Here is a 26448-nt window from a genome sequence, read left to right on the forward strand (position 1 = left end):
CACACCAGAAACCTCACTCAGAAAACCAAGGAGTGGCATCGGGACAGAGCTGGAGCTTCCCCCTGCTCCAGTGCCACCCCTCTGTGCTCTAATTGCCCCCGATGTTTGCTGTTTACCACGTTGCCATGCTCTTTCATTACAATCTCAGCTGGCCTGAACTAACTGCAACATTAAACGCCAGGACGCTCGTTTTGCTCTCCAAGCATCTCTCCAGAGGGACCTAGTGATGCCAGCCTCTTCCAGGACAGGCTCTGGCTGAGGTTGGCAGGGGTGGACTGGCCCTGCAGCTCCCTGTGCAGAAGCAGAGCCAAGCTCTGCTTGACTCTGCACGAACTCACTTGGAAAAAAAGTATGTTTCCCTGCGCCCACGTTTATTCTCTTTTGCCTTTTACAGGGAATTGTAGAACAGTCCTCCAAACCATGTGCCCATGACCAGAACGGCCGAGGAGGGCTGGGACAATCCCTGCCACCGGCCCTCCCTTCCCCCCAGCCCTCTGAAGGTGCATCCACGAAGCTCCCCTCTGGCAGCTTCCCAAAAGGATGGGTGCGGCGAGGAGCCTTTTGTTGCTCCCAGGCACTGATTTATTTTCTTGAACACCATCCCTACCCCCACCCCCCGTCCCCGCCCCTCCTTCCCTCCCAGGAGCCAAGCCCCTGGACGCTGCTCTTTGTTCCCGTGCCCCGGGGGCAGCCCACGCCTCACCTGCATCTAAGCCACACAGAACCCACGTCCAAACTCACAGGTAACCCCCGCACCGCCCCGGCCGCGGGGTGCCGCGATGCCGGTACCGGTGGCGGGGCGGGCGGCGGGTCCGCCCCGTCGGGCGGGCGGTGGCGGCGGCGGGTCCCGCCCGCCGTGGGCCGGCCCGGGCGGGGCGGGCGGGCGCGGTAAAGGCGGCGCCGCTCGGAGGCTGGGCTCAGTCTGGCCGGCAGCGGGCTGCGAGGCGCCGGCCGGCAGCCCCCGCCGCCACCACCCACCGGGATTGCTTTGCCCATGGGGCAGCCGCGCCGAGCCCTCGGGACACCCCCCTCCCCGCCGCCACCGCCGGGACGTGCGCTAGAGCGGTGAGTACCGTGCGAGTCCCGCCGGCGTTCCCCGCCGCCGTCTCGGGGACCCGGGTCGGGGGGATGGGGGGCGCGGACACCCCCCCCCCCCCCCCCCCCCCCCCCCCCCCCGCGGCCGTGCGCCCCGCGGGAGCCCGCTGCTGCCAGCCACCGGCCGGCCCCCGCTCCCGGGCGTCCCTTCGGAGACGGGCGGGGGATGGATGCACGGATGGATGGATGGATGGACGGACGGAGGAACAGGGGCGGCAGGAGAGGGAGCAGCCCTTGTTCTGGCCGCGCACGGCTGCGGTGGGACCGTCTCCGTCCTGGCCTTGCGTGGCCCGGGTGGGGTGGCCGGAGCGCTGCATCCTGGTGGGAGAGTGGCAGGTTACCCGGAGGCATGGGGGTGGGGGGACAGTAGCCGTGTCGCCCTGCCAGGCGGTGCGCAGGTGGGTCCCTTGGCTGGTAGCTTTGTGGTGAGGGCTTTCTCCTGGTTGTCACTCTGCTCAAAGACTGGGGTCCCATCTCGCTTCTTTCCTGGAAGCGCCCATCCTTTTCTGCTTGGGAGGAGTCACAGGAGGACCGTGTCCTCACATGGGTGCCTCAGGTGCCTGAAAGGGGAGGCTGCGTCCTGATCGCTGCGCGGGCTGGGATGTTAGCCTACGTAGCTGAACGGTGCCTGGGGTTGGGATGAGGGAGGCTGGCATGGCCGTTCTCCCATGGGATGCAGCCCTGTAGGTGTGCTGGGGAGCCCTGGCTGCAGGGAGGGCTTGGCCGTGGGGGACGGGATGGTATTTGGTCTGGGGATGGAGGGAGAAGGATGGGGTGAGAGAGCTGCAGCAGCAATGCAGGAGGGAGTCGTGGAGAGGAGACGGGACAGAGCCCTGTCATCGCAGAGAGGGAAGGCGAGATGAGAGATCTCTCATGGGCTCTGCATCCCTGCCTGGGGACTCGCCCGTCCCTGCTGCTGTGCCACTTGCGGGGCCTGGCTGTCCCAGCCGAGCAGGTGCGCTGCTCTGTCCAGAGCAGCAGCAGTTCTTGGGCTTTCCAGGTGAGTACAGCTCCGACTGAGCAAACCAGGCTGAGAAAGAAACAGCACCTTATTCAGTGCCTGTTCCTCACCCTGCCCCAGCACTGCCTGGAGCTGGAGGCCACCGAGCCTTTCCCTTAGCCGAGCGATGTCCCCATCCTTCTTGCAGCTGCCCGAGAGACTGGGCCAGCAAAGCCTGAGCTGCAAGTGATTAAACAGGTACCATTCAATCCATCTCCTCTGTCTGCAGAGGCTGGGAGTTATAAATGCCAGCAGCAACCAAAGCCTTGTTGACGTTAGGGTTACCACCAGTACAGCTGAGCCATGAGAATCTACAGAGTATGCAAAAGCACTGGCTATTCTGGACTTGGCATAAATAACTTGCCCAGTAACTCTGTCTGCACTAAAGCCAGGTCTGCTGAATAATGACGTTCAGGGCCTGTGGATGAGGAAAGTGTTTTTTAAACAAATAAGTAATAGTTATGCTTCAGGCAGGGGAGTCTCCCCTGGGAGGAAATTTTCTTAGAAAGATTTTGGCAAAAACCAAAAATAAACAAGATCCTAAGACGCGGAATGAAGGCGCCTCAACTAGCCCTAACCGTATCTCAGCTGGGTTGCATAAATACACCCGGTGCCTGACAGCAGTTTGCAAGGGATGCTGTGAGCCTGCGGTGTCCCGGTGCCCTCAGCAGAGAGGGGCTGGATACTGATGGCAGCTGGGAAAAGTGGGACTTGGTTGCTTACAAATGTGTCCCTGTGTTTTTTTTTCCCTTGTCTGCTGTGCAGAGCGAGGTTAAGGGAGCTCTTCTCCAGATAGGGGGTTTGTCCCAACCAGGAGGCTTGAAGAGATGATGTTTGCCATGCAGTCTCAAGGGAAATTTATCCCTTCTGCTTGCGGGCCTGTAGCGAGGATTTATTGTAGAGAGATGCGGGCAGAAGAGCATCTCCAAAAACTTGCATCGGGGGGGCTGGGAGGGGGTGTGTGGTCATTGATCTGTAGGAGCATAAACCACAGAGACGCTCAGCCCTGGGATTTTCTGTCCATTTGGAGCTGCCTGGAGGCTACGGCCTGATCCAAAGAGAAATGTGTTTCTATTGTTCTCAATGAGCACCAAGTGCTGAAGTGTGCAAAATGCCCAGGGTACATCTGCAGCTGGTGTTTGCTTGTCCTGCAGCTCTCTGCATGTCCAAGTGCTTCACAAAAGGGTATGGGACTGGGAGGGATCGTTCCATGTGCTGGTTACAAGCGTCACTTTGGGTTGTTCAGGTCATGATCTGTTCCTTGCTATGTGTTTGGTAATGCCTCATCCAGTAAGTACCCAAATTTGTAACGAGAACTGCTAAATGCTGTTACAACACCAAGACTATCTCCCCCTGCTGCAGGCAGGATGGGCCACCATGCCACCAGATTGCCCTAGGAGGCTGCATGTTGTCCTGGGTGGAGCTGCGGGCTCTTCTGAGCTGGCAAAAGTGAGAAGAGACCAACGGAACTCTGGAGTGGAGGTGTCTGTCTTCCTAGTGCTACAGGAAGAAACAAAAAAAAGGCACACGTGCACCAGAAAGATGTTGAGATTGTTTATGTTCTGCTTCTGGCCTGGCGCCAGGGGGAACAGCGTGGTGACCTTGGCACTGCTGGGACATTATTTATAGAAAGTAGACCTTCTGGGTTTTGTATTTGTGACGTAGGAATGTGAAAACAAATCTTGTGAGGAAAAGGCCCAATGCTGGCCCCTAAATATGTTGGGACTTTCTCCAGGCCAGGAAAAACAACACTTAAGAGGTGACCAGGTGTTCCCTGTTCACATTGCTTCCTGCCTTCCCCTGGAAAATAGGGGTTTGATTCTGTCCTGGAGATTGCAGGCTAGCACTAGTTCACTCCAGGTTTGAAGAGTTCTTGCTCAAGACAGACATTCATAAAGACAAATCCAGCGATAACCAAAGACAGTTTGATGGTTCAGACGTGAGGGGAAATGATAAATGACTCTGGTCGTCTTGGGTTTCTTCTGTTTGTGAAGCTCTTTGCCATCTGCAAGGGTTAATGGCTTTCAGTGTGTTGCAGTGCCCATCTGTGGTGCTGGTTAGTGTGCCTGCCCCCGGATGACAGATGGAGAAGATGAGGCTCAGAGACGCGCAGGGTCTGCACTGAGCGACCCACCATGCGGGAGCCCGTGCTAGCCTGACAGCCCTGGCTACCGGGGCTCTGATTGAACCCCAGCGGCAAACTTCCCCTCCGGGTTTCAGAATGTGGGTATATTTCTCACCCTCATCCTGTGCGGGGGGTGTGTTTCAGTTGGGTAAATCTGTAAATATCTTTCTATCCTTCTGTATGCAAACTAGGAATTTATTGAGCATGTTTGTGCATTGGTTTTGGTGGGGAAATCCTTGCCTGACTTACCTATACCAGACCTTGGTTGAACCCGGGTACTCTGCTTTACCCAGGTCATCTTGCAGGGCAAAGCCAAGGACCCCAAGGGATGTCCAAAGCCTCAGAATCTGTGAGAAAGCCCTAATCCAGATTTATACTGACCACTGCTGTGGTCATGGGGAGGTGGGAAGTGAGGTCTGTCACCAAAATGGGGAAATAGTCAAAATTATTGTAGCTGGGTTTAGTGCTAACGGTGAGAGGCTTCTGCTGATGCTGACGGACGCAAACCCTGTGCTCGCTTTCAGGGGCCAAAACCAGAAGCCTGACCATAGGGACCGAGAGCTGGCTCCATTGCTGCAGGGCTTCCTAGAAGTTTTTGTTAGGCATCTGGATTAAGATAATTTAAATCAAAGGCGCCGAGGAGAGCATGTGGAGAAAACCAGTTAGAAATAAATCAAATGGCGACTGGGTAGTCGGGTCTCCTGGGGCACTGTATTAGCAGTACGAGTCAATGTAGCGGGAGATGCACACAGAGGAGCGTCAGATAATACTGGCGAATGGCAACCTAATTCTTTGTTGGAAGGGATTCTGTGTTTTCTAGGGAGATTAGCTATCGGGCAGTCCCCTTTGCAGCTGCCTGCTGCTGCGGACAGGAGGAAAATCCCTCCTTTTCTTATGAAAATCAGGCACCACTTCAGCTGCAGGCCGGAGGGGCCGGGGCGGCAGGTGCGGGCAGAGCAGCGCACAAAGGCTTGCCGCCCTCTTGTTTTTAGCGAGTATCCTGCCTGGGTTGAGAAAGTAAACAGTTTTGAGGCTGTGTCAGCAGCTGAACAAGAAACCTACAGAGAAAACCCACAAGTCTTCAGGAAACTCCGTGGGTGACTCAGCCGGTGTTTTTGTCTGAGCGCGTGTTCATTCAGTAACCCGTGATGGCAGCAGAAGTGCTCTTCTGTAGTGGTGCCATCTTATGAGCAAAACACAAACCTCTGGTCTCCGGTTTGTTTGTGGTCACGGCAGGACTCGAGAAGCTTTTCCAGCTGACAGAGGTTATTTCAGGAATCCCGTTGCTGGGCCCTACAATCGCTCCAGCCCTTGTTGGGCGTCGCAGTCTCTTGCTGGGCTCACAGCTGGGCCTGCTGTGGATGCAGATGGCGGTGACAAAGAGCAGGTAGCTTCCCGTGCACGTCGTGCTTCCTACCCCATCTTCCTTATGGACAAGAAGATGCCTTTAATTCTGCCTCCCTGGCTGTCCTGTCTGGCCCTGCCTTGCTGTGCAGGACAAACACCCACCGGGGCAGCAGCCGTGCTGGTCCCCTCCACCGTGTTGCTGCAAAGCTGTGAGGGACGCAGGGATGATGGCTTGCTGTGAGGGACACAGGGGCGATGGTTTGGGCACAGCCTGGGCACAGGTGCTCTGCCATGCCACATGGAGCCATAAGGAAGGAGAACGTTATGGAAATGGGTGTCCATATTGCCAGCAGTAAAGGAGTTCCAGTAAGCAGGCTGTTTTCTCAGGAAACAAAGCATTTTAGAGGTCCATGACTTTAAGTCCCAGCAAAATCCTCTGTTGGTTGCTTAATTTTAGCTTCCTGGCCCATCATTCAGGGTGAATGCCCTGCATATTCCAAGGAGGTGGAATGCGAGCTGCCTCCTTGCAGAGAGAAACTCAAAACCCACTATACTGAGTCCAGAGGCGATGAGTGGTGGTGGCTTTTCACCAAAATTTTCTTTGTGGCCTAGGAAAAAAATTTACTGTAGAAGCTGCTTAATAGCAATAAAGAGCGCTCAAACTTTGCTTCGCAGAAAGCAGTAGTGGAAATCTGCCAGGAGTCAAAGGCTATGCCAAACAGAATTGAAGAATTCAGACCATCTGTCTGCGCATTCCCAGGTTGTTTTCATGGTAAGTGAGAATGATATGTAGCTGCCTTTAATACCAGCGTTGCTGGTGGAGTCTCTGGAAGTGCTGGGCACAGATCTGGCATGCTTCTGAAGAGCAGGCACGTCTAGTGCATCCTCCCACCCTCCTTTCCCATTACCCTGCCTGGTGCAGCAACCATTTGCTCACTGCGGTGTATGAAATGTGTTCTTGCCTTGTCTGCTGGCAAAAACCCAGCTGCTGTACATCCCAAGTTCAACAAGTCGCTTCCATGAGCCATTCCAATGTCCACTGTTTAAATCTCTGGACAAGTAGGGTGGATTGAGGGTTGATGGACGGAGGAATAATAAAGCACTTGAGCTTATCTTCTCCAGCCAATTTATTCCCTGCTCCACATCACCATGCAAACCAAGCGCCTTTCACTGGTGCTTGCAATGAACATGGGGGAGACCAGCCTGCAGTCCCCAGAGCCACCACTGCACAAGGTGAGGCAATAGGAAAAGTGTGGACTATAATCTGACACTTCTGTGTCATGAGCACTTTAAGCAGGAGGCTGTGCTGTATGCTTGCTGATAGAGATGTGCACACCAGCAAAGCACTATGTGTGTGTATACACACTCATTCTGCTGTTGTATGATGCTCATATTACTGGAGCTTGTTGCATTCAAGTATCTGAGACTTAAAATTGTAGAAGCAAGGGGAGGTCCTTAAACAGCCCTTGATAGTAGAGATGAGACATCTGGCAACTCTGCATTTTCCATGGTCGCTTGAGACCCTGATTTGTCAGTGCTGGTGCCACTAGCACTTGGTTTCCCAGGCTTCCCTGTTGCCTCTTCCTCCCTGGGTACCAGGAGTCAAACAAAGGTAGGGAGTCAGTGTGTAGTTTGGCAAGGAAAAGGATTAGTCAGTAGTAGCTTTATCCTTTCTTTCCTAAGGCTTCTCTTGCATGTGCCAGGTGGGTTGGGGAGAGAGGTCCTTGACTGTGGGCCCTCTCGGTTTTTCTCAGATATGCCCTGACATCAGGGCTGTTGATGCCACATGCTGGTGTCCCCCCCTTTGTCTCCTCTCTGCTATAAAAAGAGAAAGCTTGCTTTAGTTCCTTAGGCTGATGTGTGTCCTCTGTGGCTGTGACTAATAACAGCAGGTCTACTTAGGACATAGCTTCTCTGTGCCCAGCAGAAGAGAAGGGAACCCCTTTCCTTGCAGGTTGTTGTCTCGCTTTTTTACAATCCCAAAGTGTAGCTCCATGCTGTGAGATGGGCAAAAGTGATTCAGTGTTTGCCTAGAATTGGGTAGTGAAAAGTTAACTCCAAGGATCAAGAATTTGTCTTGCTCATCCATGTAAAAGCAATCAAAAACCTGGTCTCAGTCATCTTCTTGGCTCCTCCTGTGGTCTATGGAAAGAGGTAAGCCATTGCAGGAGATGATGCATCCTGTCCTAAAATAGGCACCTCTGGGGTATGGCTCACCCTGCCAAAAAGAGGGAGGTGAAGAGAACTATAGGTTCGTGTTATAGTTGACGCTTCCAAGCCCCACTTTCTCCACCTGTGAAATGCCTTTATTCTGGGCTGGGGACAGACTTTTCTCTGTGTGTGATCCTCGTAGTACACATACACTGGCCTTTTGTGGAAGCTGGAGAACCTCTCGCCCATCAGAGGCATTGTCTTTTTCAATCTTCTTTATATTATTTCCTTTTTTCCGCTGAAAGCTTTCTAAAGGGTACTTGTGTGCTGAATGCCCATTGCTGATAATGCACATTATGAAATCCAAAAGGAAGGCTGAGATTAAATGTCACGCAATTCACAGTCAGGGAATTCAGAGAGCCTTGTTGATCTGTGCATAATTCGGGGGTTGACAGCTCATGCATAAACAAACGTGCACATACACATACATGCGTGCATGCCCAGAGTCTTTTCCCCTGATTTAGCAGCAAATAAAAGCAAAGTCAGGTTTGTATCAGCCCCTTGGTGGGGGGCGGGGGTTGTGGTGGGTGGGTGCAGCATTTGTGGTGAAAGCCTGTGGGTTCTTCAGAGCTGTTCGACCTGAGAACCACGCTGGCAAAAGTGATGGCTTCTTGGTGGGGCGGTGGGGTCCCCCCGCCTTCCTCCCCTGTGCGGCACCGCGCTCAGCTGTGGCCGCTTTGGTTTTACGCATGTGGGTTTAATCTGACCAGGAGGATCTTCCAAGAGCTTCTAGCGCGTCCGCAAAGGCGGTATTGATGTGAGGTTCACCCCAAGGTTGCCACAGTGCTTTCTGCTGCCAGCAGGGAATGAAGACAGACAGAAGAAGTTGATGTCATGCTAAGCTGGTTGTTGCTGGGGCCAGGAAGGGCATTTCTACCTCTGACACATCGTGTGTAATGAACCGAGTGCTGCACAGGCGTCCGTAGCCTTCCTCAGCAGCATGGGGTATCACAAGCAGGCAGTTGGCGCTGGTGGGGTACGGTGCCCAGGCAGTCGCCTTTGAAATGCTGTACCTGCTGAGAGTAACCCATGTGAACTTGGGCAGTAGGTTTACTTTTCATATACAGCTGGGAAAAATGAGGTGTGAGAGGTTAAATAAGCTGGTCTGGGTTGCACGGAGGGGCAGCACCACTGCCAAACCTGTAATCTAGTATTTTGGCTTTCAGGCTTGCTATTCTGTATGCTGGACTGCAGTTCTGTTCCTGAAAACAGCTGGTTTCACTTCCAAGTGCTTCTCTGCAGGAGAGACTTGTGGCTCCTCCTGGTTCCGGGGGATGCTGCAGTCTGATGCTCCACAAACACATCCCCATGCACCACCAGCTGCCCCACTAGCAGATTGCGAGGAATTTCTTTTAAGGTGATTTGCTGCCAACTCGTGAATCAGCAGAGGCTGTGCTAGCTCTGTCAGCAGCTATTTAGAAGTTTCGCTCTTCTAAATCTGTCCTCCTAGCTCCTGTTTGCCCAACATGGGGAATTTTGCATCTCACATTTTTAGCATTAACCTGTTGCTATAGAAACCGCTGAGGTGTCAGAGGGAGATTTTTTGCCACTTGGGAGTAGGCTACCAAGTAGTTGAAGTATGTGTTTTGTTGGGAGGCCTCCTACTAAGCAGCTCCCCGGGCCCATCTGCATGTCTGTGCTTATTTCTAGTCTAAGGAGCCACGAGGGAGTGATAAACCTGGAGTTGTAATTGTGTGCAAATAAGCAGGGCTTAATATTGGCAAATTGTTTAGGGAGGAAGTGAGAACGTGTTCCCAAGCTGCAGGAGATGGGTGCAAGTGGTGTGTAGGGTGGTAGCCCAGGGACGAGAGATGAAAAGTGGTATCGGTCTCTAGCACAGTAAATGGTTAACCTAGAAGCAGGAGTCAAGCTCCTGGCTGACATCTCCCAGGAGGGCATCTGGGACAAACTGCTCCCTGTGGCTTCTCTCCCCTGAGACTAAAATATGGGTAAATGCCAAAATACTCATCTGATCTGGCAGCCTGAATGGTCTTTATTAACCAGTCTTGGGAGACTGTTGCCATGCAGTGGGACCCAACGTAGGTCCACACACATCAAACTGTAGCTTTTATTTATGTATTTATAGAAAAATAATATAGACTTGATTTATTAATATATAATTTCTTATTAGTTATAAATTATATAATTTTTATATATATATATAAAAGCATAATATGCTCATACAGAATTGAGTGGATGTGAGCATGTAATACGGGAAATGCTCTATAACATAGGGTTGGTGACGACTCCGCTGTTGACTGATGGTCACTCGGGCCATTCCACATCAGGCCTGATTTACAGAACTTCTCTGTCGAACAAGCAAATCTTGTTGCTTGCATGACGAGAGGCGCGAGTCGTGTGGCTGCCTGTGTGCCTGGGACTCAGGAAGTGTCCTAGCTAGACCAAAAGGCAATCTCCCTGCTTAATGCAAATTTATTCGTCCGCCCTTTTTTCCCCTCTTTGTGTGTGCCTAGACTGCACATCTGGTCATATCATGACAGGCTATGGGAGAAGAAGAACCCTTTGTTTTCTACAGAAATGGAAGAAAAAAATCTAATGGTGCTGGGGCGTCCTGCAGCAGCTGTTCTCAGGCTGGGGATGCAAACCCACCTCTGAAACAGGTCAGGAACCTGCTTTTGGGGTGCTGGAGTGGCACAGCCTTATTCATTTCATCTTCCATTTCATGGTTGTAGACATGTGGATAGTTGCATTGCGCTGGGTAGGTTATTTGACTGCAGATAAAAAAATAATGTTGCTGGAGATGTAATTCATCTTCTTTTGGGGGAGAACCCATCAGGAATGGCTTTGAAATCACCATCCCGGTGACGGTATACAGAGGGACGTTGTGCTTGTGTGTGAGTGAGGGAACCAAATCTCCCAGATTGTAATTTCTTACAATTTCCTTTTGAATTCTGGAAAGGGATGGAGCTGGAGGAATTTTGGGAATAAAGGGCATCGGCTTCCTGGAGGGTTTTGTGAGTGGAAATTGTCAAGTGCTTGGGGGCACAGTGGGAAGAAAATCTGGGGAGGTTTGAGGTTGTTGGGGGAAGAAGTGCCAAGAAGCCCTGTTTTACCAGTATTCAGTGGTCTGTGTCTGGGCTTCTCCCTGGTCCCAGGGTTACTTGCCATAGAGTTTCTTTGAGCCAGTGTCATTCCTCAGGTGCGAGGTAGAGGAGACGAAATACTTAGATGCATCAGATTTTTTGTAAAAACCCTCCTTTATTACCCTGTTTGGTTGCAGGGCTCTCCTGGCTTTTTAAAGCTGCTCTTTTCCAGTAGCAAGAGTTGATTTACTGGGTTTTTGGTGTTTTTTGTTTTTTGTTTTTTTTTTTTTTTTTACTTGTGTGTGTGTGCATATGGGTTTTATTTTTCCTTCTAACATTTCCCTGTAGAAATCATCTGCAGGACAGATGGCCCGCTAAGTTTCTGGGACTGTCTCCCACAAACACCTGTCTAAGGCAGCTGAGGAATCAAAGAGGAATTCTTCTCTTCTAATGCCCTTAAAGAAAAACAGCACCCGATCCCAATATGTCTTATTTCCTTCTCTCTCTCCATCCTCCCAGCTCCCGGGGAAACTTGGCTGCTCGGTGGTGGCCGTCCAGGGTGAAGGTGAGGGGCTGGGTGGTGGCTGTGGGCTGGGGCTGGGACACGGCTGTCCGAGCCATTGGGGAGAGCGAGGGCAGCTTTGGGGTGATGGGTTGCTGCGGTTGGCCGGGCTGAGAGCCTCCGCAGCGGGGAGGAGGATGACGGAGGGCAGGGACTCATATGTAAGTGATACAGATGGGAGCCGCTGAAGCAGCAGATTGTACCTTGTGTCCTTCGTATTTGCAGCCAAAACACTCCTCAGCAGCAAGGGATGGGCGACTTGAGAAGGCTGGATAGTATGGCCAAGCATGCCTGTGGTGGATGAAATGTGAAGTCTTTTCATTCCCCGTCTCAAGAGCCCACTGAGACATGTGCAGCGTGTCTGTGGTGGGGCCAGGTGTCCCACCTGTGGGGTGTTGTGTGTGCCGGTTGCTGTCACCGAGCCGGGTGCCTGACCGAGCATGTTCAGCGTGTTGCAGACCGGCCTGCCGGCTGCGGCGGGGGGCAGGCTGCCACTTCTCCCTGGAGGTGAAGCCTGGGTGCACTTGCTCACCATGGAGGGGCTGGCGTGTTGCTGCAGGTGGTAGGAGTGTGGTCGCCATGTTTAATTATAGCTCCCGTTCGAGAAACTAGAAGAGCAACAGGGCTTTTTTATCTTGTCCTGGGGAAACTGAGCACTTCGCAGCTTTTGATTGCTATATAACACATCCTGTGACACGGAAAGAAACTTTACTGTGGTCTCTGCAAAAGGAAATTTGAAACCTATGGGCAATAAAATCCTTCAGCTGGGCCATACCTCCCAGAAGGTACGGCTTGGTCCCCGGGTCGTGGTGCTTCTTGGGGGAGGATGTTTTTATGGCCACAGGGAGCCTGGGGGCAGCGGGAGAGCTGGGGCTGCAGGAGAAACGCTGCATGGAGGAGGGCGCAGGGGCTGAGCCTGCCCAGGGGATGCATCCCTAGGGATGTGTGGGAAAGGCTAAGCAGGCTTTGGATGTCCTTCTCTGCCTGCGGTGGTAACAGGGTAAGTAACTCAAATTAACTCTTTACCTCCCCAATAGGTTGCCCCCAGCTGAGCGGCTATGCTGGCCTCATCCATGGCGTTTGTGGTTGCTGGAGCCGCATTAGGCACAGGGTGTCACCACCTTGCAGGTGGTGGCTCCAGGGCCAGCTCTGCACTGCTCACGAAGAGTGTTGGAGGGTGCCTGGCTGTGTCTGGCCATGTCTAACCTGTAGGGTGAGCTTTGGACATGCTTGAGGGGACTCTTTGTGCATCACAGGTGGTTTGGGTTTTGAGGTTTCCTCTGGCTTGTCTGGAGGAGGTGATCAGGAGGCACCCAGTGAAGATGCCTTTTGACCTAGGGCTTTGCTTTGCCTTTTCATTGTGTGTAGGAGTTCTGCTGTCTAGGTTGGTAGGTTTTTCCCTATGGATGACACAGTGTCCCTGTACCTGTTGGAGTTGCTTAAGGAAGCAGCAGGGCTGTGGCAGAGGTGGGAATGAACCTCTGGCAGGATGTGTTTCCTACTGGTGTTGCAAAGAGCCTTCTGTACTGCAAGGGCTGGTGTTTATGTGGGAAGAGAGTCCTCTGTACCTGGCTTGTTTCAGGTGAGAAATCTGAAGTATCCCTGTTGCTTAGGTGTACAGACTGTGCCAAACTGAGTGGGAGCAGCAGCCACATTATGCTGCTGTGGTGGCTGAGTGCTAATTGATTTTACTGGCTGAGCATCAGGTTATTTTTGGCTTGATCAAGTTTCATTCCCTGCAGGTCGCTGAGGCTTCCTGACCTGCAGAAACTGCTTTAGGAGCATTTCTCTTCTCTAGGGTGGAGAACTTAGACCCCTCATCCAGGGCATGGGTGACAATATATTCCTCCCAGCAAAAAAATGCAAATTATTCTGTTGTTGTTTTAAGATGTGTTGCTAGCCCAGGGTGTGCAAAGCTGTGTGCTGTAGCTGGCATGAAAGAAATTCACTGGGAGATGGGGATAGTGATGGACTTAGGACCTCTTGCTGGTGGCCAAGAGGTCCTAATCACCTAGATCTCTGTTCTGGACAGAAATCGAGGCAGGGAGCTGGTTCAGTCACCGTGGGTTGGGGATGTGCAGTTGCAGAAATACAGCGTGGATCGTAGAATAGAATCATAGAATAGTTTGGGTTGGAAGGGACCTTTAAATGTCATCTAGTCCAACTCCCCCTACAGTGATCAGGGACATCTTCAATTAGATCAGGTTGCTCAGAGCCCCGTCCAACCTGCTATTGAATGTTTCTAGGGACGGGGTGTGTACCACCTCTCTGGGCAACCTGTGTCCGTGTTTCACCACCCTCGTTGTAAAAAATGTATTCCTCATCTCTAATCTAAATCTACTCTCTTTCAGTTTAAAACCATTACCCCTTCTCCTATTGCAACGGGCTCTGCTAGAAAGTCTGTTCCCGTCTTTCTTATAAGCCCCCTTTAAGTACTGAGAGGCCACAATAAGGTCTTCCCGGAGCCTTCTCTTCTCCAGGCTGAACAACCCCAACTCTCTCAGTCTGTCCTCACAGCAGAGGTGCTCCAGCCCTCTGATCGACTTTGTGGCCCTCCTCTGGACGCGCTCCAGCAGTTCCATGTCTTTCCTGCGCTGGGGGCTCCAGAGCTGGACACAGTACTCCAGGTGGGGTCTCACCAGAGCAGAGTAGAGGGGCAGAATCACCTCCCTTGGCCCTGCTGGCCACACTGCTTTTGATGCAGCCCAGCATATGACTGACTTTCTGGGCTGCAGGCACACATCGTCGGAATATAGCTGTGTCTTGGTAGTTACCTGGGACATGGGGAGTTCTGGCTGGGGGTCTGCTCTACCCTGGTCTTCCTGGAGAAACTTTTATTAGGCCGTTTGGATAGGATGCACAAAGATGCATTGTGGCTGTTGTGTGTTGTTGGGTTAGACGCGGGGGGGATTTACCTCATCCTTTGGGATTTCAGAGTCTGAGGTTTTTTACGAAGAGATTTTATGCATGTAGAAGTGCGCAGGCTGACCCTTCATATATGTGTGCGTGGGAAAAGGAGTCTTAGATCCCTCTCTATGAGGCAACAGCCTAATGTTTTCAAGAGCCAAGGTACTTAGTACATCTGTGGATCCTGTCCTTAATCAACTGGTGTTTCCAAAGTGTGGATATCATCTGTCCCGAAGGTGCAGGGTTGTAGTAAGGTGAGATTGTGAGACATTGTGATACTTTGTTAATGAAAACGTTGAAAACCGTATGTGGAAATAACAGAATGGGGTTGGAAGGGACGTCTGGAGATCATCTAGTCCAACCCCCCTGCCAGAGCAGGGTCACCTAGAGCAGGTTGTGCACAGGATCATGTCCAGGTGGGTTTTGAATGTCTCCGGAGATGGAGACTCTTAGGAAAAAAAAAAGTTATCTTTCCCTCTCTGGCTACTCTTACTCTCGTATGACTTCTCTGACCTGTGCATCCACCACCTCTCTTCTTTGCCCTGCCCATGTGTTTGAGCCCAGGCTTTCTCGATGTCTCTGTGGCTGAGTAGATGTGGGGTCCAGAGCAGCTGCTATGGACCCGGTGCTGTCCTCACTGAGAAAAAAACAGGAACACCAGAGCCTGGAGAAACAGCAGAAGAGCTGGACAAATGTGTTATGGCTGGCAGAGCCTTGCAAGAGAAATGCTGTGGGCACCAGCCCGGCTGTGAGAGCTGGGTACAGCGCAGCTGCTGACCTGGGTGCCCCTTTCATGTGTGAACCCCCTTGTGCTGCCACAATGCTGGAGACCTCTCCTCCTGGGGGGAACTCCAGTACTGCAAAGGCACAGTGCTGCTGCTTCGTATTTACTAGTGGTTCTCAACCTGTGGTCCATGAAAGGTGCTTAGGCACGGCAAGTGCCCTATTAGGCTGTTAGAAAGGACATACCTAAAGGTACGTTTCAGTACCTAAAGGGGGCCTACAGGAAAGATGGGGAAGGACTCTTTATCAGGGAGTGGAGTGATAGGATAAGGGGTAACAGTTTTAAACTGAAAGAGGGGAGATTTAGACTAGGTATTAGGAAGAAATTCTTTACTGTGAGAGTGGTGAGGCACTGGAACAGGTTGCCCAGAGAAGCTATGAATGCCCCATCCCTGGAGGTGTTCAAGGCCAGGCTGGATGGGGCTTTGAGCAACCTGGTCTAGTGGGAGGTGTCCCTGGCCATGGCAGGGGGGCTGGAACTAGGTGATCTTTAAGGTCCCTTCTAACCTGAACCATTCTATGACATACATCCACTGCACCTTTGGTTAACTCTTTGGCATAACAGATCAAAGATGCTGAGTAGTCTCAGACTCGGAAAACCTAAAACTAGAGCCTGACAGGACAGCAAGAGTCCTCTCCCTGGCCTGAACATGATAGAGCTCAGCAAACTTGTGGCCAGTTTAAACGTGTAAACCTTTTTACCCATTATCCTGGCTTGACTCTGGTTCATTTTCTGCAGCTCTGCTTTGTCAGGTAAAAAAAGGCTGCACCGTGGATGGCAGTGCCACTGAAACAATGTCCAGCTAAGCAATAGGTAGCAGCCCTGTCCCTGGGGCCACCCGGGGAGCCATGTCCTCGCACCCATCAGCTGCTCGGCAGTGGCTTTGTGAAGCTCCAGGCAGTCAGGTGCATGTGAGAACGGGGTCTAGTTCCCCTCTTGCAGTCCCTGTGCACCTCCCTCGATGGGTGCGCAGCTCTGGCTGCTGCAGCGTCGTCGCGTGTGTGGTTGAGTCTCCCCTCTCCCGTGCTGCAGAGCTCCTCTTCTCTCCAGACACCGGGAGGGAAGCAGAGATGCTGGGGGAAGAGGTGTGGAGGTGGGGAGAGATTGAGCTATCATTAGCGTGGCACCAGTGAGGTTTCTTTGCACCATGATAGCAGTCGCTATCAAAATTGGGTGCAGTATGCTGAATGGCTGAGCAAGGGAATAGATACTGAAAGGAGCCTGCAAAGAAAAAGGATTTTGGAGGAAAAAAAAAAACCTCTTTCAACTGCACATAGGCACTGCCCATCACTGAGAGCTGTGTCGGGGAGTAGGAATTGCCTGTTTATGGTGATTGATCTGCGCAGCCCCTGGGATGCTCAGGAAACGGCTTAAGGAGAAAAGAGTCGCGGGAGGAGGAGGAGGTGGAGGTTCCCCTTTGAAAACGCATGGGCTAATAGAAAACATCCTGTAAATTGTCAGTGTGTCAGCATACATTAATGTAAGTATAACGCTTTCAAATCCTCGGCATCTTCTATCTGAATGTCACTGAATTAGCACTAATGCATTCGTTAGCTCATTATTCATTAATATTCAGTATTCGCTAAACGGGCTCTTTCTCTGGAAGATGGGGATAATGAGACGTGGGACTGGCTGCGGGGCCATGCCGTAGCTGTGCTTAGTGTGGTGGGAGTGTATTTTTATGTACCAGAATGGCCTTCGGTGATTGTTTTATTGGCACTTCTATCTGGCCTGTGTTGTCCCGGCGCTTGGACAGTGGCTTACCACAAATCAGTGGAAAATCTTAATGGGAGAGCAGCACTAATGATGATGTGGATAAATTTCCACCAACTCCTGCCCTGACAGCAACTGGCGAGACAACTGATGAAGGCAAATTCTGATCTTTTGGCCTGTGGTCAGAGTTGCAAAACTGCCTCTGTAGCCAGAGAGCTGTTCATTGCAGTCTTCATCGGTGAGTCATGGAGTCTCCCCTTCAGCCCCCACCATCGTCCTTTGCTTCTTGCCCTCAGGAGAGATTCTGTAGATCTGAAGATGTTTTCTCCTTCCCCTTCTTTTTAACCCCTCTTCTCTTTCTTCCCTCCCCCCCTGCCCTTCTCTCTCTTCTCTCTCTCTATTTCTTTTTCTTTCTTTTTTTTCCTTTGTTTTTCCTGTCCCATCTTCCCTTCCCCTGCCATTTCTGACCATGAGGACAGAGCAGGAGGTGTGGGCAGCAGGCTTTCCCTAGCAAGTAACCAGGAGGAATCCAGAGGTGCCGACTGGTGTGCCCGGCACACTCAGCACCCCAGGTCCTGTCAAGACCAGCAAGCCCCTCATCCCTGGGGAGGGCTTTGGTGCTGCTGCTCAGGCCATCTGCCAGACTTTTCCCCCCGCTAGCAAGTCATCTTGGAAAGACTTTGCTTTGCTCTCTGCTGAAGCGTGCAGGGGAGGGAGAGTGGCCGAAGAAGTACCCAGCACTTTTAGAGGGGTGCGAGGGTCCTCCTGACAGCGTGGCATACCTTAGGCACTGTGTGTCAGTCAGCCCGTGTCCCAGGGCTGTCTTCCCCATGTCCCAGGAGCTGCTCTGGGCCAGGTGAGGGATGTGGGATGGCCTTGGAGTGCTCCTGAGGCTCGGCCCAGGAGAGGAGCATTCATCAGAGGGGTGTTGCTTCAAGGTTGGGCTGGATAGCTTTGATCAGAAAACGCTGGGCTAGAAATCCCACAGCAAGAGGTCTTCTCTGGTTTTGGCGGCAGTGCAGTCCTGGTGGGAGGCCACTCAGCACCCAAGCTGCTGAGTCTGGGTCTGCCGGGAGCAGAAAGGAGTGCAGAAACTGTAATAAAATAAATCAAAAAGAGGTAAAGCTTTTCATTTTGACATATCACTCTAGCTTTGGGGTGGATTTTGTGTGCAGATTATCTAGATTTGAGTATCCACAAGTTATTGTGACAATTTGGGTCAGCAAGCTCCAGACATGATGAATCTTTCAAACTTTTCTACTAGCAGCTGCCTCTTGAGCTTCTTGCCCTGTGCTCGAGTGTCGGCATAAGTATACAGCTTCCTCCTGAGCGGTTGTTTTCTGTTGTCCCTCTTCTGAAGTATTTCTAGACCCTGGCTGCTGCATCTGGCTCTGTGCTGCCTTTGCAGGAACCTGGGCTTAGTTATTCAGTGGAAAAAGATTTTTAAAGAAAAAAAAAAAAGGGCAATAAAATAAAACCCTCTGCAGTCCAAAAGAAGCACCTACAAATCCCTGAGTAGCTGAACGGGCTCGCTGAAAAGCATTTTGCCTGTGGCCGGCTGAAAGGGTCCTGTTAAACCCTTGATCACAGGATTCAGTCTTCATGCTGTCCCAGCCAGACCTCTTTCTTAGCTTTGCTTCATAGAAAGTTGGGCGCTTGCAGACATGACTGTCTGCTCTCGTCTGGGCAACCACAGGGACAGGTTTTCCTGTGAGGGGGGAAATCCCTCACAAAGCAGCGGGACAACGCTTGCGTGCACGGTGCCAAAATAACCAGCACCTCATTTCATTACTCCCCAAAGGCTCGTGAACTCTTTAGGCACAAGCATAAGTTCTCTCCTCCCGGGTTAGCTGTGGGAAGGCTCGGCCGGGCCACGGGGCTGCCAGTGCTCAGGCCCCGTGCTTGCCTGGGCTGGATTCCCTGTGCCTGGTGCTTCTGGGGGTTCATCTGAGGGTCTCTGGGAGGGTGAAGTGGGAAATGGGAAAAACGTGTTTGTGTTCAGCTGAGCCAAGATGAAATGACGACCAGTTGGAAGGAAGGACTTCCTGAACTGAGGGTTTCCAGGGTTTTATGATTGCAGGATGATAGAGTCATTTAATGGGACTCAACACCTCCACCTTTATAGCACCATGCCAAGGCAGAAGTGACCTCTTCCACCATAGCTTCTGTCAGTTATTTTTGTCTTGTTCTTATCCCAGATAGTATTTGAAGTTTCTAGTTGCCATCATCTTCCATTTCCCAGAAAAGTAACATATCCTCAAGGAAAATCTTGCTTCTGGCTTCAGGAGCTGGTGTGTTCTGGCACAACGTGGGGCGTGTAGCATCTGGGGGGGCACAAACAAATACCTGGGACTTGTGTGGTATTTGGCTTCGAATGGCAGCTGAAGGTTGTGATGTATGGCATGGGGAAAGACAAGACAAAGCAACACTTAATTTCTTCAATTTCTCTAGTCTGGGAAGCGTTTAATTCCCCTAATCTGGGAAACAGCAATGAGGTACCGCTGAGCGTTGCCTCATCCTGGGATGGGTCGGAGTATGGTTTGTATGTCAGAAGCACTTACAGCTAAATGTCCACACTGAAGCCACACTGCTCTGATTTTCCTGTCTCCCTCCACAGATCCCGGGGACGGCAGGATCACCCTGAGATGAGCCGCTCGTAGCTGGGGCTGGCCCCGCTGCCAGGGCTCCCTGCCCAGGGAGCATGAGGAGCCATCTGCCGGCCTAACGGGAAGATTTTGTGGTGTTTTGTGGGGTTTTTTTTTTTTGCCCCCCTGAACCTCGTGAAATTTCATGTGACGGCAGAGCCATTTCCCGCACCCCCTTGCGCCGCCTCGCAACCCAGGGCCACCATGGCGGCGAAGCAGCCCCCGCCGCTGATGAAGAAGCACAGCCAGACCGACCTGGTGAGCAGGCTGAAGACGCGCAAGATCCTGGGGGTTGGCGGGGAGGATGACGACGGCGAGGTCCATCGCTCAAAGGTGAGGGCAGGGGTGAGGGAAGCGCCTGTGCAATAATGATAGAAAAGAGACCTTCTGCCTGGGCAAACAGAGGTGGTGTGGGGTTTGTTTTTTTTTTTTTTAGCATCTAACTTCTACAGCCTCTGTGGCAAAAACAGGGCTCACAGCTCCGCAGGGCTCCTGTAAAGCAAGGGGTGAAGGCTGTGGTGGCACAAGCAATGATGCCTTTGAGCAGTGATGGACTATGCAGCCTTCTGGGAACACAGAAGCTGTCCGAAACTGCTTTTCTTGGTAACAGGGCGAGCTCTGCCCTCAAGTTGCTTTAATGCATTCCGGAAATTGTATTGCTGAAACATCCATGAGCTAGCTTGGAGCCGGTGCCGTAGGAGCGTGATTTAAGCAGGGATGCTGCAGTGCCTCTCGGAAGAGGCCTGAAATGCAGAAGAACTACTTGTTTCAGTGAAATACCAGAGCTGGAGGACAAGGGTGAGCTCTGCAGGAGCCCTGTCCTGGATGCTCTCTGGAGGACTTGCTGGCAGGGCATTGCCTGGCTTCTGCCTGCATGTGGGGAGTAGAACTGAGCTCTCTGAGAGCTTTCTGCAAGCAAAAGGTTCCCCGGTATCTTTCCATGTTGCTGATCTGTGTAGCCTTCCCATCCACATGGTTTGGGGCATCGCTCTGGGCAGAGTGAACATGAGAACGGGACAGATGCTGTGACGCCCCGAGGGCTCTGCTGGAGCCTGTGCTCCATCGGGGTGTGACATGCAGGTCACACCTGGGAGGAGACAGTTCCCTACTCACATAGGTAAGAGAAGAGTTAATGCTGATGCTGCCCCAGCCCCACGCTGCACGTGGCTTATCCCAGTACAGGAGCAGCTGAGGCTGCAGTTCCTGATGGAAATCAAGGCAGCCTTCATCAGGCGTTGGGACCAAGGGATCACAGATGAATCCCTTGTCCTCATCCTCCTTCCAGCCCTCTTAGAGATAAACTCCCACATGGAGTTAGGTATGCAATTTTGGGCTGGTGAATACTGCCTAAAGGCTGGGGAAGGGTCTGCTCAGTCACCTTACATCTTTTATTTGAATTTCAGATTAGCCAAGTACTGGGAAATGAAATTAAGTTTGCTGTCCGGGAACCGCTGGGGCTCAGGTAAGATATTGGGCCACCTTGGAGCTGGGTCGTTGGAGGGCCCTCTGCCACGGCATCCCAGACAGCTCTGGCCGCTGACTCCAGCGCTGCTGCTGCACCAGCATCACTGCTCCCAGCAGGGGCTTCTCGGGGGCCGCAGGACCAGATCAGCTCTGCTTTCTGTCCCCATAAATCAGCCTGAGGCCCTCAAGCTCTTGTCCCACAGCAAGTGCTGGGAGCCTGGAGGGGCCATGTGGGGCCGGAGGAGCCCCTGGTCTCATGTGTCTTCTGGGGAGCCCCATCTGTGCCACCCTCTTGTCAGGGTCATTTCCCTCCTCTGCTTGGGTAAGGGAGTATGCATGCTGAAGCTGGAGCTGTGGGGAGCTGAGTCCTCCTGCGGGAGGCTTGTGGCTGCCTCGGTAGTGCCAGGAGGGAGGATGAAGGCTGATGACCAAGCAGGCAGCCAGGAATGCTTCGTGAAGTGTGAGCAATGGGATCACCCCCATGCTCACGCCAGGTCCTCTGTCTTCCCTCCCACGCAGGGTCTGGCAGCTGGTTTCCGCCGTCATGTTTTCTGGTGTCGCCATCATGGTAAGTGAGGGATGTGGTCCTGGGCACTGCCAGCTCCTGGCTGCCAAAGAGATGCCCCAGCGTGGCTCCTTGGCGCCTGGCATTTATCCTCCTCCTCTGCCTACAGCAGCTGCTGACACTTTCTCTTGCGAGGCCTTTGCCCTCACCGTGTCTCAGTAATGGGCTTTGCTAGCAGTGTCCTTGGCAGTGTGTTCCCATCCCGGCATCTGTTTTCATTAGCAGGGTCATAAACCACACACGGCATGGCAGCCTTGGCCACAGAAACTGGCCGTGAAGCCAGTAGCTGACATGCTGATATTTCTTGTGCCTCCTTAATTTCCAATTTCCTGGTCAGTGGCTCTGATCCCATAAAAGCTTGATGTCAGAGCGCTGGTGCCCAAGAGGGCAAGTTTTGATGGCTCAGGCTGCTGAGTCTCTCCTTTGCCTCTGCCAGGCCCTCGCATTCCCTGACCAGCTCTACGAAGCCGTCTTTGATGAGGAATCGGCGAGCAGCAAGACTCCCATTCGGCTTTATGGAGGAGCCCTCCTCAGTGAGTGCGGTGCTGCTGCACCGGGGGCATGCCGCTGCCCCACAGAGTAAGGGGACGAGAGGCCAAAATGGCAGGAGGGGTCAAAGTCTGTGCCCGGTAGGACAACTGCAGCCAGGGAGCAGAAGATCTGCTCTTAGCAAAGAAATGGTTAGTTTAGAGGTATTTTGAAAAGGTATTTTGAGAAGCTCAGCTGCTGCTGCTTTTTCCTAGTTGGGGCTCAGGCTCACTGCAGGCAGGGTAGGAAGGGCTGTGCACGCTCTGCGTACCTGGGGGAGTCCCCCCAAGTGCCCCAGCAGAGGGGGACTGCAGCTGGGCTGGGAGACGGGGTGCTGGGCTAACGCTGGGGCCAGACCCTCGGAGTGGGAGTGGGAGAACGGGGCAGGCAACGGCATCCCCGGGGGGTCCCATGTGAGGGGTCTGGGGGGGGGCCGGGGGGAGGACGGGAGGACAAGAAGGTGAGGGGAGCCTAGAGAAACTGTCTGGAGAAGAAAATGAGCGGAGGAATTAAGCACACGGGGTTTGTGAAGCCCCGCACCCCGCGCTGCGGCCGCTGGTGCTGCCAGGGCTGCACCTTCTGGGTGCCCAGCCGGGTCCCCGCGGGGGCTGGCACGCCGCAAAGGGCACCAAAGGGGCAGCCAGGTGCTTGCAAGGCGTGTTGGTTTTTTTTGGGGGGGAGCTGGGCCTGAGGGCAGGCGGCCCGGGTGCGGTGCCATCCTTGGGGCGGCTCCTTCCCGCAGCCTGCAGCGGCACCCGGCGGGGATGGCTGGAAATGCGGCGGCCACGGACCTGCATCCCTCCATCCTCCCGTGCGAGGCCGGGACGGCGCCTCTGGGGGCAGGCGGGGGTGGGCTGCCCCTTCCCGGGGACCCCCTCTCCCGGCCCGCGGGCAGTAGCCCTCCGCTGTCCCTCCGCAGGTATCTCGCTCATCATGTGGAACGCGCTCTACACGGCCGAAAAGGTCATTATCCGCTGGAGCCTGCTGACGGAGGCGTGCTACTTCGCCGTGCAGTTCCTGGGTGAGTGAGCAGCAGCAGCCACCCAGCAGGGGGGAGGACACCCAAGGATGGGGGTGCACCCCACCTGCCTTCCCCCCACCGTGGGGAAGGAGGGCAGGACAGCCGGAGTGGGAGGTGGGACCGAATACAAAATTGGAGCAGTGCCTTCGGGTCTGATGGAGTAAACTCCAGGCTGAAGGAGTTGTGGGGTGAGGCCCTGGGAGTCAGAGCGGACTCAGGTGATGGGAAGACACTGTCCCTGCCACCCACAGATCCCTAGCTGTCCCTGTGCTGCATCTGGCTTGTGCTGGAGGTGGCTCCTTTGCTCTGCAGGACTTACAAAGATAAACTGGCCCCAGGAGCATCTTCCCTGCCAGCTGCTCTTCCTTTTCCTTGCCCGTGGAGTAACCTCTGCCTGGGGCTCCTCACCGAAGGGTGCCCAGGTGCCAGGGAAACACCTCCCTCTGAGAGTTCATGTATTTTTCTCCCTAAAAACATCCTGGCTTTCATAGCCAGCACAGGTCATCTCCTGGAGCAGGCTGCCTAGATGCTGGGGCTAACAAAAAAAACAGCCTACAACCTACACTAAAAAGGGGGATGAGTTCAGCTTGTTTCTAGGGAGCTTGTCTATATTTAACAATGAAGGGGGTTTTTTGTATGTGTGTATTGGTAGCTGACTATCTGTGTTGTAAGGTAGCTGGTTTAGATACAGGCTCTGTGTTGGTAGCCAAAAAAAAAAAAAAGAGATGCTCGGAAAAGAGGTAGCGTGTGTGGACTATGCGTATTTTGTAGATGCCTCTACAGTTGAAAAATGTTTATCAGCACTGAGGTGGTCAAGCCACAAAGCAAACTCAGGCATGTGCAGCTTCCACAATTAACAGCTGAGCATGACGGAAACTCGCATCTGCTTGAGTGACCTTTTTGGGCTGTGGCTGTCTGAATGTGGGGCTGCCTTTAAAGCAGGGTTTCTGTAAGTGAGAGCTCTGAGGACCACGGGTCTGTGGCTAACTTCGAGGCTGCGAAATCAAGCTGGTGAAGAGCCTCTGCCATGGGTTCAGCGTGCGTGTGAGCCTGTGCTGAAAGCTTCTGCGTTAGAGGGCAGTAGAAAACAGCTTTGTGCTACTGTCTCCATTTGTTTTTTTTTCATCACCAACCTCTGCCTTGTCTCCCTCCTCCTCCTCCTGCAGTTACCACTGTCTCCCTGGTTGAGAATAGCCGGATAACCACAGGTGCCGTGCTCCTCCTGGTCAGCCGAGTCCTCTTCATCCTCATCAGCATTTATTATTACTACCAAGTTGGACGCCGTCCCAAGAAAGTCTAAATCCTGGGCTTTTTGTCATGGGAAGGGTGGGAGGGGGGGTTTGTGTCGGTAATTTTGTGTTATAACTTTTTTTTTTTGGTTAGTTCCTTTTTGTTCTAAAGTGGTTTTCTTCTTTTCCACTTACCGGCATGAATCAGTGTGTAACTCGGTGTTGGTGGCATTGCCAGGTGAAATGTGTGGGGGGGAGCAGCATCAGGTAGGCCTCCCCCCACCCCCCCCCCCCCGCCCTCCCCAGGAGGTGGTGAGGAGCAGTGGGAGGAAGGCTCAGGGAGGTGCGGGCCTGGCAGGCTCAGGGAAAAGAACCGGTTTCCCAGGGGGAACTGGCCAATGGGATCACAGGCTCTGAACCTGCTGGAACAAAGCACAAAATAAGACCAGCACATTGAAACCAAATCCCTGAGGAGACAAGGCGGTGAGGCACCCGCCGAAGGACTCAGCTACTCCCCTCGGTAAGTCCTGCGCCTGCCTGGTGGAGTCTGCCCTCGTGTACAGCCCCTTCCCCTCTTAGCAAGTACTGACTGGCCACGCAGCCGGGGGCTGGACGGGGCTAGGTCGAGTTCAGCGCTTTGCAACCCGCTCTTCTTTCCTTGCCGCCAGAGGTGCCACCCCCTTCGTAGCTTTGCAGCGGGTGCTGTGCAAAGCTTGGCAGGAGATATAGCAGAAGAAGAGGGAGACCCCTTGCTGGTTCCATTTTCAGGGACAGCACCGGGAACAGCAGAGCAGCTTGAAGTACAGTATTTGAGAAGCGAAGGAAGCTATTGGAAATAGCCCATTGAGCACAAAGACATCCCCTTGCCTGGGATGTTTCGTGAAGTTTCTGTCCCCTTCACCCCAGAACGCTTCCTGCAGTTGCAGCTGTGCTGATGGTGGTAGTAGTAACGGTGGGTGTGAGAGAGCTGCTGATGCTTCAGTTAAGCAGGGGCTGGAGTGCTGTTGTGTTTAGCACTAGTAAGAGCACAGAGCGAGCGTCAGTACAGCTGCTTGGGTCGGTGAGCAGCCTCTAGAGATGAGCCCCAGCAGTGGGAGATGGTGTTCCAGCTCTGCTGATGTGCAGACATCACATCTCTTCTGACTTTGAGAAGAGAGGACCAAAGTTTGTAGCATTAAGATACGTAACTGGGATGAAGAACAGCAAGGAGCGTGGCGTATGAGCACATCATTGCCTTTTCTAGCTCAGTCAAGGACGGACTAAATATGCTTTAGTACTCACTGGCCAGTTTCTCCAACACCTACTGGGCTGAAAAGCCTTGTCTGCCCTACTTCCTAGCGCTTTCCTTGGGGCTTATCCCTGTCCACAGCTGGAGTCGGCATTTTTTTGCTCTCCATGGAACTAAAGCCAGAAGGTCTGTGTACAGGATCTGGACTTCTTACTCATGCGCTACTGCTGACTGGATCAAAGTGTGCCCTGGAATAGAGCTGACTTCCCAAAATCCCAGTGAAAGATGCCTACGCAAACAGAAGAGCTTGTGTGAACAACAGCCCTCGAGCCACTGGTGAGACTGGGATCTGCGGCTATTGCTGTTTAATATCTTAGTAGAGTTAGAAGAAGGTAGTGGGTAGTTACTGTATGTTGTGTTAGTGCTTTTGGCGTTTAGAAGCAGCTGCGTAAACTTGGGACACTGTGTGCATTGTACCTATTGGCCATGCAAAATGTCTGTCAGGCAAAAATATTGGAAATAGTTGAACCAGGAAACATTACAACAACTTATTTTTTTCCGAAGAAGCAAATCAAATGGAGAGGCAACATCCAACAGCAAGCTAAGTTCTGGAGCCTCCCAAGAACACACGCCTGCCAAGCTGCTTTCAACATGTCCAAAATATGATACTGAGCAACTAAAACGTGTATTTAAGAGGAGCCTTTCTGTTCAGGTGGAAGAGTTGGGCTCTAAGAGGGAAACCTTTTCCCCATGAGGCAGGAAATGATCAAGTGCAGCCTGGAGAGTGTCACAAATTAGACCGCGCGGTGCTGTGTGTGGGAGCTGGAGCGTGGCACGCTGTGGCCGCTGCTCTCACCCCGCTCAGCCCTGCATGGGCAGCTGCAATGGCTTCAGGGCAGCACTTTGGCTGTAGTTGTTGGTATAGGTACGTGAAGCTTTGATTCTTTGTGTTTTGGGGTCACATGAATGTATACACAGAG

At 52.8% G+C, this 26448-nt stretch overlaps 1 protein-coding gene across 1 annotated transcript; it reads left to right on the top strand.

Moving 5' to 3' along the window:
- The first annotated feature begins 925 nt into the window (after window positions 1-925).
- On the top strand, window positions 926-24537 carry TP53I11 (tumor protein p53 inducible protein 11). Its single transcript, XM_054198500.1, has 7 exons — window positions 926-1065; window positions 19406-19766; window positions 20837-20895; window positions 21417-21465; window positions 21899-21995; window positions 22910-23011; window positions 24178-24537. Exons 2-7 carry the CDS (start codon window positions 19638-19640, stop codon window positions 24309-24311), a joined length of 570 nt encoding a protein of 189 aa, XP_054054475.1. The 5' UTR covers window positions 926-1065; window positions 19406-19637; the 3' UTR covers window positions 24312-24537.
- The last annotated feature ends 1911 nt before the right edge of the window (window positions 24538-26448 follow it).

This window comes from Rissa tridactyla, chromosome 4 (assembly GCF_028500815.1).
Source record: "Rissa tridactyla isolate bRisTri1 chromosome 4, bRisTri1.patW.cur.20221130, whole genome shotgun sequence".
Taxonomy (NCBI): Eukaryota; Metazoa; Chordata; class Aves; order Charadriiformes; family Laridae; genus Rissa; species Rissa tridactyla.

Coding starts and splice junctions, on each gene's coding strand:
- TP53I11 (XM_054198500.1), top strand. CDS start 19,638: ATGGCGGCGAAGCAGCCCCCGCCGCTGATGAAGAAGCACAGCCAGACC. Junction 19,767..20,836: donor GCGAGGTCCATCGCTCAAAG/GTGAGGGCAGGG, acceptor TTTGAATTTCAG/ATTAGCCAAGTACTGGGAAA. Junction 21,466..21,898: donor TTTCTGGTGTCGCCATCATG/GTAAGTGAGGGA, acceptor TGCCTCTGCCAG/GCCCTCGCATTCCCTGACCA.